Source organism: Phoxinus phoxinus (genome assembly GCF_949152265.1).
Source record: "Phoxinus phoxinus genome assembly, chromosome: 13".
In the NCBI taxonomy this organism is placed as follows: domain Eukaryota; kingdom Metazoa; phylum Chordata; class Actinopteri; order Cypriniformes; family Leuciscidae; genus Phoxinus; species Phoxinus phoxinus.
In genome coordinates this window covers 29,947,489-29,960,540 of record NC_136888.1, presented here as the reverse complement: position 1 = coordinate 29,960,540, position 13,052 = coordinate 29,947,489, and the positions used below count along the sequence as shown (strand labels likewise).

The following is a 13,052-nucleotide window of genomic DNA, read 5'->3' as shown; positions in this document are numbered from 1 at the left end:
GGGCAGGTCTTCTACAAGTATTTAAAAGCTTGAAGTAAGGCAAAAGTGTGTAAGACGGAGAAGATTACAGTCACTTGGCTGAAAATTCATTGCATCTCTGAAGGTACATATTCATCTTATTTATGTCAGTAATGCAACAAGTCGAAGCTCAATAGTCTCATAGGAAGGGAAGACCTATATTCAGTTTGTAGATACAAACTAATTGATTTTAAAAACACTTTATGGATTGTATACTTGCATGATTTTAATAACTTTGTCTTTAGTCTGTAATATATGCAAAATAAAGTACTGGTGTACATTTATATCTGTACATGTTGTTCTGTAAGGATTTATTATATGTATTTGTTATGTCTGTATTCCCGCAGCATAAACAGTTTTGTGCTAACAATAGGTTTGATAAAATGTATACTTTGAATGAAATGAAAGTTGTTTGGATAAAAGCCTCAAATGTAAAATTACAACACAGAAAAATCAATAACAGGATGGGTTTTGTTTAGGTTTAATCGAACAACTCCATTTAAAGTCTCTTTGCACGCATACCAACGAGAACAGTCGAGCTGTAAGATGAACAGACACATTGATCTGCCACGGTAAATATGACCTTCCTCTTTAAATAAAGATTGTGGATGGTATTTCTGGTGGCAGGGAATGGCACAGGTGGTCAATGGGAACTGGTGGATATGAATGTGATAGAGGTAACTTTTATTAAAGAAATGTAATATCTTGGTATTATTGTTGTAATTTCCTCTTTTTAATAGTAAAGAAATCCAGAGAGATTTCAAAATGCCTCCTCCAGCGGTTCCACACGGCATGTGCCTAAAAGTCATGGACGACCGCAACATGAAGGGTGGCATGGGCTCTGAAACAAATCCTTTGAAGTTCATGGATCAGGACTACAACTTTTTACAAGACTACTGTCTTAAGACAAGACAGAGATTTGTTGATGACTTTTTCCCGCCAAACCCTCGTTCCATTGGCGAAAAGCTGCTGAATGCAAAAGACATGGCCCGAGTGGAGTGGTTAAGACCAAAGGTATGTAATCTATATTCATCTTTAACGTGTTCTGATAATATTGCACACCTAATTAGAAATGTTAAATTTTACAACTTTTGTTGAAAGCTAAAAGATGTGACTGTGACAATTTAAATGCTTTAAAGAATGTAAAAGACACTTCTATAACCACTATCAATCACATCCCTTTCACAAAATGCATGTTGAACACAAGTCTGAAGATATTACTTATTTTATTTCAGGATATGTATTCAGATGCGGCATTTATTGTAGATACAGTGTCCAGGTTTGACTACGCCCAAGGGAATATAGGTATGTCTGAGTAACCATATTGTTGTTTTAGACACTTAAAGTCAAGTGTGGGAACTGGGAAGGCAGTTTTGGAGACGCTAGCAATAGCAAGTTAGCTTTGAAAGCATCCTGCCATCCCTTCAGAGCTTCTCCAAAGCCACGCCGCCTTCAAAACACATGAACGCGCAAAACCAGAGAGTCTGCAAAGCGTCATGAGAGACGGCGTTAAATTACCTCACGTCTCAAAGCACATAACACTACAATAATATTCAACGTAAAAAAACTTACAGAGCTCTTACTTGTACCACCTGACTGATGCAAATACATTTCGATGTTGATAGTTGATTGATAGGTTGCCATAGAGAGAAACACAAAAATCAGAGCCTGAGGACGTGAACTTCACGTCACGGATTGCCAATCTCGGTAATTCTGCAGCATAAACTCGTTGTTTTGGTTCAGGAGGAACTATAAAAGGCGGCTGGTGTTTGTTTGCAGCGCTTTGGCTGTCTGTCTACAACTCTTCAGCATAGCCTCATGAAACGCGCTGATAACATGTGATGGAAATACAGGCGGATGGAATGCAATGATTGGACGTGCATTTCTTTAGTCTCGAGACCAAGGGGGTAATCCATCCGCCGGAAACTGAAGCCTCCGCGGGCGCCGCCATTGTAGCAGAACTTCACCTGCTGTTAGCATTCCATTGACTCCCATTCATTTTTGCATCACTTTGACAGCGAATAACTTTACATCTGAGGCGTCCAAAGACTCCATTTGTCCATTATTTATTTCTAAAGAAACTCGACAATGTATAAAAGGCTCCATTACCTTGTACCTTACGTTATGGCCCCGTAGAAGCCGTTTTTGTAAAAATAGGCTAACGATTGCGTCATAACTCCCGCGACTCTCTGTCGCACTGTAGATAAATTACCGTGTAGACCGGCGGAGAAGCTCGCAGGCAATCGGGGGGACGTGGAGCCATTAAGTCCGATAAAGTGAAGGGAGTAGCCCACAGAGAGTGATAAAGTTGATCCTACTGCTAGCTCATGGACTGCTAATGCTCACGCTCTCCGTCTCTGCGAGATTCGGAAGGGAATGATTCAGATTTCTCTCCGCACAGCTACTAGAAGACTGACAGCTGTCAGACACGTTGCTCACGTGTTCAAGCTCAGTTTGAGCCTGCGCAGTTCGCCTGGCGATCAGGAAGTGAGTGCTTCAAATGGGCTTCACTTTTCTCCGTTGAAGTCTATGGGGTCGCTGTGTCCATCTTATATACTGTCTATGCTCGAGACTTCCACAAAAGATACGTAGATTTTAAAACTTAGACCACTTAAATGATTGATTGCTATCAAGATGAGAAGGGAGTTTCAACCAGTATTTAAAAAATTGCCTACCCTATCTTAAAACTAACGTTATCGTAAATTCTAGTGCATTGGCACCTACTGCCATAGAGGCATCATACAAGCAAAATGGAGTTCAGGTCAATTACATATGCCATTGTAGACATCCAGTAATTCAGTCAGCCATGATTATTTTTCCAATAATAGAGGGGCTATTGAGATAAAGCGACCTGCTCTGTGTAAATAAAAGCTTAGCCTATATTTAAACCAAGTAGGCTAACCTTATTGTATTTTGTACAGATTTGCATATTATTATTTTTCTGCCCTCTGAGCAACACACTATGGTGCTATCATAAGTGCATTAGAGTTTTACATTCCTTTCCCCTTTCAAATCCTCGTTAAGCCCCAAAAATCATACATCTGATTTTGTTTGCCTGCAGGGAATTTTTTCCGCCATTTAGATTTTTTGAAAACCTATTTTTTGGTCCGATGGTTTGATTTGCACAAAACTTGGCATGCATCATCCTAGTACCTTCATGACAAAATGTTATCGAAAGAAACATAATTTTATATTGCACTTACAATATAGTTTTATATAATTTGTTTACAATTTATCCCAATAATATTGAAAACATATTTGTCAATTTGTGTGATGTGGTATATATACTGCTGTCTAATTAAAATTAAAATGAATTATGATATAATATACAGAATAACACATATAAAGACACACTTAAAGACTTGCATGGCAACATATCCTTTAGTCTGAGCCATTGGTGCCTGATGACTGCCTCTTGTGGCTATATTTAGGCTTGATTTCTGTTGAAAACAAAGTAAATTCCTTCACTAGCAAAAAAATCAGAAATGAGTTGTGTATGAAAGATATCCTATCAAATTTACTGTTCCAATAAGTGTTTTTTTTTTCTTCTTCAGGAAACTGCTGGTTTCTGGCCTCTGTTGGGGCTCTAACATTTCAAAACCAATTATTACAAAAGGTCGTCCCAGACGGACAATCATTCAGCCTCAATTATTATACTGGTTTATTTCACTTCAGGGTAAGGTCTTCTTATTTCATGCCATAATTTCCCATATTTAATTATATTTTGATCATATTATCCAGAATTGAAACCCCAAACAATAGTCCCTGTTAGTTTTTCAGTGTTCTTATTTAAACTTACAGTTCTGGCGGTTTGGGAAATGGTACGATGTTGTGATTGATGACAAACTGCCAACAATCAACCGCAAGCTGATTTTTGTCAGATCAAAAACAAAAAATGAGTTCTGGCCAGCCTTGCTGGAGAAAGCATATGCAAAGTAAGTGCTTGTACATCTTTTAGTGACTTTTAAAAAAATCATTTCAAGTATATAAGCAATAGTGCTGTTGTATTGAATATAAGCACGACTGTAATTCAACTTGTGATTAGTGTACAGTATTAGTCCTCAAACTGATGTCTATTACATTGCGGCATTTAGAGTTTGAATGACTGTTACAGGGTGTGCGGCTCCTACGCTGACATGCACTGTGGCCGGGTCTCTGAAGCCCTCATTGACTTCACTGGTGGGGTTCATATGCACTACGAACTGAAAACGGCTCCAGCTGATTTGTGGGAGATAATGTACCGTGCTTTCCAGTCAGAAGTCCTTATGGGCTGTGAAACTCCACCAGGGGTAAGCAAAAATAGAAAGAAAAAAAAAAAATAGACTATATTGTACAGGGACATTTTAATTTGTGGGATTCCAAAAAACAACAACACTTACAGCACCTTTTAAGCAATGACTTTTACACCACACCATCTGTCTTCTGTTTTTCTGTTTCCACAGAATCAGAATGAGGAACGATTACCAAATGGCATTGTTCTGGGCCACGCTTACACTGTGACAAAGGTTTACCAGGTAGGACTGCACAACATTATTTGTTCCTTTTTTGTAAGTTGTTTTAGATAAAAGCATCTTCTAAATATGTAGCCTAAATTTAATAATAATAATAATAATAATAATAATCATTATTAATATTATTATTTGAGTTTATTTTAAAATTTTAAATAACCTAACCTTTTACAGTTTTGGAAGTGTGTTTGTATTATATTTCTTTTTTATATGTGAAGTCTTTTTTGATTATTATATTATAGCTACTGAGGTTATTCCCCCCAAAATTGCTTGTTACTTTATACTCTCGAAACGCTGACACAGTCACGTCACCCAACTCTTTGTCGTTTATTAGAAAATTCAGGAAATTATCCATAAAAAAAAGTAAAAAAAAAGTTTATAAACACAATGCAATCATGCGTAGGCTACGTATCCCGCACCGACAGATCGCCTGGTTGAATCGGCCGGCACAGACTGGGGGAGGAGCCACAAATCCGTGCGTACGGTTTACAAACCCGTGGGAACGGATTGCGAAAGCGTGGGCACGGTTTATGAATTTGTGGGTACAGATTGCAAAAACTGAACGCACGGTTTACAAATCTGAGAGGGCGTAGGAACTCGTGGGTAGCCTACGGTTTATTAATCCGTGGGCACGATTTGTTAAACTGAGGGAACAGTTTGAGAATTCGTGAGTACGGTTTATAAACTGAGCGGACGGATTGCAAAACCGTCGCCACGGATAGTTTTTTTCCCCCCACAGGTGACTTCCCGCGGGCTCCGTAGTAGTACGATATAAGGTCTCAAGGAAAATATTTTAGGGACAAAAGATAATTGAAGCCAACCAATTTGATACACACTCATGCTTTACATGTTTATAAATAATTTGGCATTTTTGCTTAAATCTTTGTGTTTGTTCTGCTCAGTGCTCAAATGTGACAAATGATTAGCTACAAATAAACATATGCGTTTTAAATCAAAATTCTGGTAAATTACAAAATAAAGCTACTGGTAATATAAGAAAGATTTGCCATATTTTCATACTACTAATTATTTAAAATCATGCTCCACAGGTCATATCCAGTGGTAAATATCCAGTTCAGCTGGTGAGATTGTTCAACCCATGGGGAGGCATTGAGTGGAATGGAGACTGGAGTGACAAGTAAGAACTGATTTTATTTAACCACACATTTTAGACATTTAGATTCTATTGATCTGTTGTTAAAATGTCCTATTCACAACAAATTTTATTCTTTTGGCTAAACCCCTTGAGATGCACATCTCATTTTCAAGAGGGTCCTAATATACAGTACAATACACAAAACACCAAAAACCAAAAAACTACAAGATAATTAATAATACACAAGAATAGCAAACCATTAATAAACACTATCAATAAATGACAACAAAACATTTTTTTAACTGTGCAGTGTAATTTAATCTAAGGAGGGATGCGTGTTGCAGAATGACAATGAAACAAGTTTTAATAAACAAAGAAATCAAGTGAACTCTACACATCAACCATAACTTCAACGACGAACACAGATCAGATGATGGCACAAATACACAGGATGGCAATCAAAGAGACAGGGAACAGGTGTTAACTAATTAGAAACCGCAGTAACAAACTACAAACTAGAAATCAGCAAAACAGTGACAAGGAAACCCATGACAAAGAAACTTAACAGACCATGACAATAAAACTAATAAACTAAACAAGACACGATAAAGAAACTAAATTTTACTTGACCATAACAATGTTTGCCTATCAATAATACAGTGGGGGAAATCATTATTTGAGCTCCTGATGATTTTGTAAGTTCGCACTCTTTTTCAATTTTTATGGTAGGTTTATTTTAACGGATAGAGACAGAATATCAACCAAAAATCCAGAAAAATCACATTATATAAAGGGTATAAATTGATTTGCATGTCAGTGAGTGAAATAAGTATTTGATCCCCAAGCAAAACATGCATTAGTACTTGGTGGAGAAACCTGTGTTGGTAAGCACGGAGGTAAGACGTTTCTTGTAGTTGGTCACCAGATTTGCAAACATCTCAGGAGGGATTTCGTTCCACACCTCTTTACAGATACTCTCTAAATCCTTAACGTTTCTTGGTTGTCGCTTGGCAACTCAAAGTTTCAGCTCCCTCCACAGATTTTGACTGGCTAGGCCAATCCAAGATTCTTCTTCTTGGGCCACTTCTTTGTTGGGTCCCAACTGCCTTGAGATCATTAACAAGCTCCTCCCGTGTAGTTCTGGGCTGATCCCTCACCTTTCTCATGATCATCCTTACCCCATGAGGCAAGATCTTGCATGGAGCTCCATTTTGTATTCCTTCCATTTCCGAATAATCACACCAACAAGTCTCCTTCTCTCCAAGCTTCTTGCTGATGATCTTGTAGCCCTCTTTGGTATTGCCCATGGTGGTGGAGAGGTTGGAATGGAAGATACAGATTCTGTGGACAGGTGTCCACTGACATTAGGACATGAGGAGTACTTTCTTAAAGTGACAGGACTAATCTGTGTTCCACATGGGCACATAACCAATATGTGTGAGGCAGAATTCTTGCTGGTTGCTTGGGGATCAAATACTTATTTGAACAAATGCTAATCAATTTACAAACTTTATATAATGTGTTTTTCTGGATTTATTGGTTGATTTTCTATAATAAACCTACCATAAAAATTATGTACCCTTCATTTAGTAAGTGGCGAACTTACAAAATCAGTAGGGGATCAAATACTTATTTCCCCCACTGTATATACAGTATATAAACATAGATATAACATCATCTAAAGCATGTACAGCATGTCTCAAAGTAAAAAAGCAAATATATAATCTGTATATATAATCCCTGTTTCTTTCTGTTCCCTGCCGGTTATCGTCTGTGTTATTGTGTGCGTTGTGAATTCATGATATCTTGGTTTCTTGAATGAAAGTATCTTCATAGTATCCCTGAGAGTCCTTGTACCATATATGTGACACCAGTTTTAAAACCATTAGTATCTGATTGAAGTATATTTTGAATTTGAAATGGTTTTAAGGTATAAGTAACAGGGCTGTTTGCATAAAGATGAACAGAGGAATGTGAAAGAATAAAAGTAAGATCATTAATAAAAATGGAAAAGTGGACTCAACACGGAGCCTTGAGGTATGCCTCTTTCTTGAATTATTATCAGATTTCCCCCCTTGAATGATAACACATTGTTTTCTATTAAACCACAATAAAAACATTTTGAGAAAGACCAACTGCATTAAGCTCATATAATACCGGTAATAAGTAATTATCAACTAAATCAAAAGCCTTCTTCAGATCTATAAAAACAGCCCCTGTAAGGCTGCCATTATCTAATGCTGAAAATATATAATTATTTTGGACAATAACTAGTTGTTAAATAATTAGGCCTAAATCCAGATTGGAAAGGTGATAAGATATTATTAAAATATTATAATTTTTTAGGTACTGATAACATATTATAAATGAATTGTTCAAATAGTTGAGCAATAGATAGCGAATCATGAATTATATCACACAATAGTAGCAGGTCAACATAACTAACTACTGTAGCAGAACAACTGGCAGTGAAAACATTAAACAACAAATTGTTCTTTTTTTGCAGTTCTCAACAAACAAAAAAGTTTGTAAAATTGTTTGATTATTGCACAGTCAAAATGATCCTTTATTCTGATATATGTTTTATATAATTCTTTCAGCTCACCCTTGTGGAACACAGTGAGTAATGAGGATCGCAAACAACATCTTCTGGACGAAAATGGAGAATTCTGGTGAGTATGAACCATGTTTTGAAAAAGAGTCTTAACGCATACTAAAACATCAACTACATTTTGTCTAGGGTTTACATATGAAGCGTTTTTTTTTTTTTTTTGCAGGATGTCAATGAAAGATTTCCTTAGAACATTTGACAACATGGATATCTGCTGTTCCTGTCCTGATTTTCTGGAAGAAAAGTCTGCATGTCACTGGATTTCCAAGTTCCACCACGGCAGATGGGTTCCTGGGAGTACAGCTGGAGGCTGCATGAATCATTCAGGTGCTTTAATTAATTATAATTATAAAGCTTCTAGTCATCAATGCAAATCTGCTTCTAACATCCATGTCCTGTAATTGTAGACACCTTCTTTACCAACCCCCAGTTTTGGCTTAAGATTAATGAGATGGATAAGGCCTGTGAGCAGGGCCAGAACAATGTTCTGGTGTCCATCATACAGATACCTGACAAGAGAAACAGACGCCGTGCTTCACACCATGGTATCGGCTTCTGCGTGTTTGCGGTCAGTATTCACAAAAAACACAAAATGAAAACCTTTCATTTTCATGAACCTTTGTAACCTTTTTTTTTTTTTTTTTTTACTTTTACAGGTTCCACCCGAGGCAAGTAAAATAAACTTACAAATTCTAATACATATCACATAAGTTGTTTTACCTTTCTGACACGTTTTTTTGTTTAATTATTTTTTAGATGAGATCTGAGGGAAAGTTTGGATCAAGCTTTTTCAATAGCAAAAATCTTGTGGCAACAAGCGGGAGCTTTCAGGATGCAAGACAAGTGATGAGATTATTCAGACTGGAGCCAGGAGAGTATCTCATTGTACCATCCACTTACATCCCTAATGAGAACGGAGAATTCATCCTGTCCATTCAGTGCAAAAATGAGATAAACATTCAGTAAGTTACATAAAGGACTGAGAGATTGACGATAACTTTACAATATTCAACATTTAAGTAATTATTTATTCCTGGAATACTGAAAAACTGATTTTATACACTGAAATGCTCACAATCATGTGCTTTATTACACAGGTAATATCTTTTTTAAATATGTGTTTTTTTTATCCAGAAAGGACACAGAAAGGACAGAGAAAGATTTTCTTGTGGATCTCATAGACGAGGTAATAATACACAGACTTATTTTGTACAATTTGTAGTATACTCTTGAGTTTGTCAATATGTGCAATCATTGAATTAGTCACTGAAATATTAGTTCCTTTAACATATCTCTGCAATTGCAACTAAACCATATCTTTGTCTTGTTTTTGTTAATTCTCCTATGAATGAAATTAATTGTACAAATAAAGTTAGTATAATTACAACTTCCGAATCCATTATACGAACACTCTTCTCTGAACATTGAATATTACATTATTGTTTATTCTATGCAATTTTAATATAATATATTTTATTAATATAATGTTACATAAATTAACATTTTATTCATTTTAAGATTTGAGAATCTGATATCATCTGAAAATTGTAAAGAGTAGATTATCAGAACTCAGACATTTATTTTCTGCTTTAGAAATGGGAACTCTGATTTTAGCAGTTGCCGATGATACAGTTGTCTCGTTTCTCATATTTAGGTCACATACACCGATGACGTGGATGAAGAATTGAAAACTAAAACTCTGTTTCGACAATATTCCGATCAGGTAAATATTTAAGCTGATATATTATCAAAAATAAAATGAGCTGCTACAAGCTTCAAACTCTTGAATGTCTTCTTTGAAAACAGTACAAAGTTGTTGATGCTGAGAAACTTCAACAGCTTCTTCATGAAAACCTCCTTAGAGGTGAGTGTTTTAAAAATCCTGCATGTGAAAGAAATCTTAAATTGCCTCATAAATCTCACAAATGTGACCTGTACCTTTTAGGAAATACAAATACTGAAGGATTTGGCCTGGATTCCTGCAGAAGTATAATTGCCATGTCAGATGTATCCTTTTTTCCTTAATTAAAAACTATTAAAAAAGAATTAGTTGGATGATGGTATATGATATATCTTGTGTTTGCAGTCTGTGAAGAAACATGTTTTAGCTCTAGAAATATTTCCTGACAATAAAAATAGTTCTCTGTCACTGGAAGACTTCGTGGATCAGAATTTATTCGTCTGTGGAAGCGCATTATGATGTTCAAGGTGAGTGGATTTGAGTCAGAATTTTTTAGCTTTGATTTTTGATTGGTATATATGACTTTCTTCTTTCAGGTGAATACAATCGGAGTTATGTTAAAAAAATATCCTGGCTCTTCCAAGTTTTATAATGGCAGTGAATCCATCCGTCATAAACGAACTTCACACGGCTCCGGGGGGTTAATAAAGGCCTTCTGAAGCAAAACGATGAGTTTGTGTAAAAAAAATATGAATATTTAACACGTTACAAAGTAAAATTATAGCTTCCGGCCAAACAGCCATACGCTGTCTACTTGCCCCTAATGCGCAACTTACGAAACTTGTGATGTCGGAAGTAGTGTAGTTCGTCATGGCGTAGTGTAAATATCAGCAGTACGTCGTATTACTCGCATAAGTTGCGCTTTACACTTAGGTGGAATCCGTATGTTCGTTTGGCCTGAAGCTAGTTATTTTACTTTATAAAGTTTTAAATATTAATATTTTTCTTACACAAACTCATAGTTTTGCTTCAGAAGGCCTTTATTAATCGCCCGGAGCCGTGTGAAGTTCGTTTATGACGGATGGATGCACGTTTTTGAGCTTCAATCTGTTGGTTGCAATCCACTGCCATTATAAAGAGGAAGGATATTTTTTTATATAACTCTGATTGTATTCGTCTGAAAGAAGAAAGTCATATACACCAAGGATGGCTTGAGGGTGAGTAAATCACGATTTTTATTGAATCTAATTTTCATTTGAAAGTGAACTACTCCTTTTTTCTTTTTTTTTTACAGAAAATCTTCTACAGCATGGATTCTTCCAAAGATGGGGTTCTGTCTTTGAACGAACTGCAAAATGCATTCGAGAAAACAGGTTAAAGCTTATACCGTTTATACTTTGCGGTAGTACAACGTTGAAAATATTGTAATTTACTTAGTAGTAGAAAAGTATTCAATATTTGTATTAACTATTTTTTACAAACATCACTGCTGGTGGTTCAGCGTATCTGTATAGCTGCCCAGTGACCCCTAAAATTGAAAACAGAGATATTATGATATATTTTCATTCACACATTATAGATACTGTATTTATGTCATGGTTCTTGTGCCCTAGGCATGCATCTAAATGAAGACATCCTGAGTCTCATGGTTGTGCGGTATGGCGGTGCTTCAGAACAGATCTCTCTGGAAGGTTTCATTTGCCTTGTCATGCGTTTGAACTGCATGGCTAGTGAGTAAGACAAGACAGAAAAGCAATTTGATGTCCTCTCTCTCTCTGACTTCCTTATACAGAAAGCTGGAGCCTTTCCCAGTACAAACACTCATTCACACTCTCACTGTAACATCTATGGGTCATTTTAAACTTTCCAATTTAACCAAAGTCCACACAGAAATACTCTGAGCCACCGTGCCGCCCTAATTTGATGTTCAGGACTGTAAAATATTTTTTTTTAGGGTAAGCTACCAAGTGTTGTGTCACACACACTTCACTTGTAAACTAAATTTGGTTTGACCCTTTCATGCTCCTGAAATAGTTTGAGCTAAATACCTTGGGTGTTTATTATTATTATTACATTTTAACAGCCTTTATTTTCTTCATCAGGAATATTCCAGAGACTCTGTGAAAGTGGGAAGATAACTCTTAATGAGAGTGAGGTAAGCCTGGTGTAAACATTAATATTTTGCCATATCTCTAACCACATTCTGTACAAGTGTTTAAAACATTCTGCTTGGTTTTCTGTTATTTTTTATCATTAAAAATTCAATACATTTACAACCTATTTCTGTGCATCTGTGTTTTAGTGGATTGGACTCACCATGTACTCATGAGGGAATGTCTGTTTGCCAGGAGGTTTGCCAACAAACACAAGAACAGATCGGCGGTTTAGGGAGTCTAAAGATTTCTTTCATTTAATTTTTTTTATATCAAACTAATAAACAAATTGTGATGCTTATTCACTTATTCTTCATCTTTTTATCCCTCTAAGAATTAAAATGCTTTTGCTTTTCTTAAAATTATTATTTGATATACACATTTCACATGATCAAATTGTGTTTGTAATTCTGAAATTTGTGTAAAAATAATTGTTTTAACTGTCTGCTTGAAAAGTGATTAATGTAATGGATGTATTATTTCTCATGTTGACCACCTGGAGTCACTGTTGTCGGATTGTTTGCTTTGATTTTGAAACCTCTTGTTATTGTTGTCATTGTTAGTTATCTAGTTATCTAGGTTAAAAAAAAATAAAAAAAGATGAAATTTTAACCAACCCTGAGTTGCTAGGGTCAATTAAAGAGATAGTTCACCCAAAAATGAAAATTCTTGTTGGAGAATTGTACAGGATGGAGATGTAATCTAAAATTCAAAACTTATAGTCGTCTCTGTCTATAGACCTTAGTAGACGGCATATTGAATTTAGTACAGACTTTACAATGGCTGTATTAAAGTGTTTTTTAAAATGTTCAAATCTCACAACTTGCAACTTCTTTTATTAACGGTGGTGGTAAATTGCCCTTTTCACAAGATGTAAAATAAATCTCTGATGTCCCCAGAGTGTGTGTGTGTGAAGTTTTAGCACAAAATACCCCCACAGATCTTTTTATATAGCATGTTAAAGTTGTCACTTTTTGAGGGTTTG

The 13,052-nt window shown here is 35.9% G+C and overlaps 1 protein-coding gene across 2 annotated transcripts; it reads left to right on the top strand.

The window, feature by feature from the left end:
• Window positions 1-36: 36 nt before the first annotated feature.
• Window positions 37-12,641, top strand: LOC307009057 (calpain-1 catalytic subunit). 2 transcript variants are annotated; one of them, XM_079632456.1, is made up of 23 exons: window positions 37-103; window positions 498-590; window positions 759-1,032; window positions 1,254-1,323; window positions 3,573-3,694; window positions 3,820-3,953; window positions 4,133-4,307; window positions 4,461-4,532; window positions 5,576-5,664; window positions 8,223-8,294; window positions 8,400-8,560; window positions 8,641-8,801; window positions 8,890-8,901; window positions 8,990-9,195; window positions 9,368-9,419; window positions 9,888-9,956; window positions 10,040-10,097; window positions 10,179-10,240; window positions 10,373-10,441; window positions 11,209-11,287; window positions 11,528-11,644; window positions 12,017-12,069; window positions 12,217-12,641. In XM_079632456.1, exons 2-23 carry the CDS (start codon window positions 565-567, stop codon window positions 12,241-12,243), a joined length of 2,160 nt encoding a protein of 719 aa, XP_079488582.1. In that variant the 5' UTR covers window positions 37-103; window positions 498-564; the 3' UTR covers window positions 12,244-12,641. The 2 variants fall into 2 exon arrangements, 1 of the variants encoding a protein (XP_079488582.1); XR_013799949.1 differs by lacking the exon at window positions 11,209-11,287.
• The last annotated feature ends 411 nt before the right edge of the window (window positions 12,642-13,052 follow it).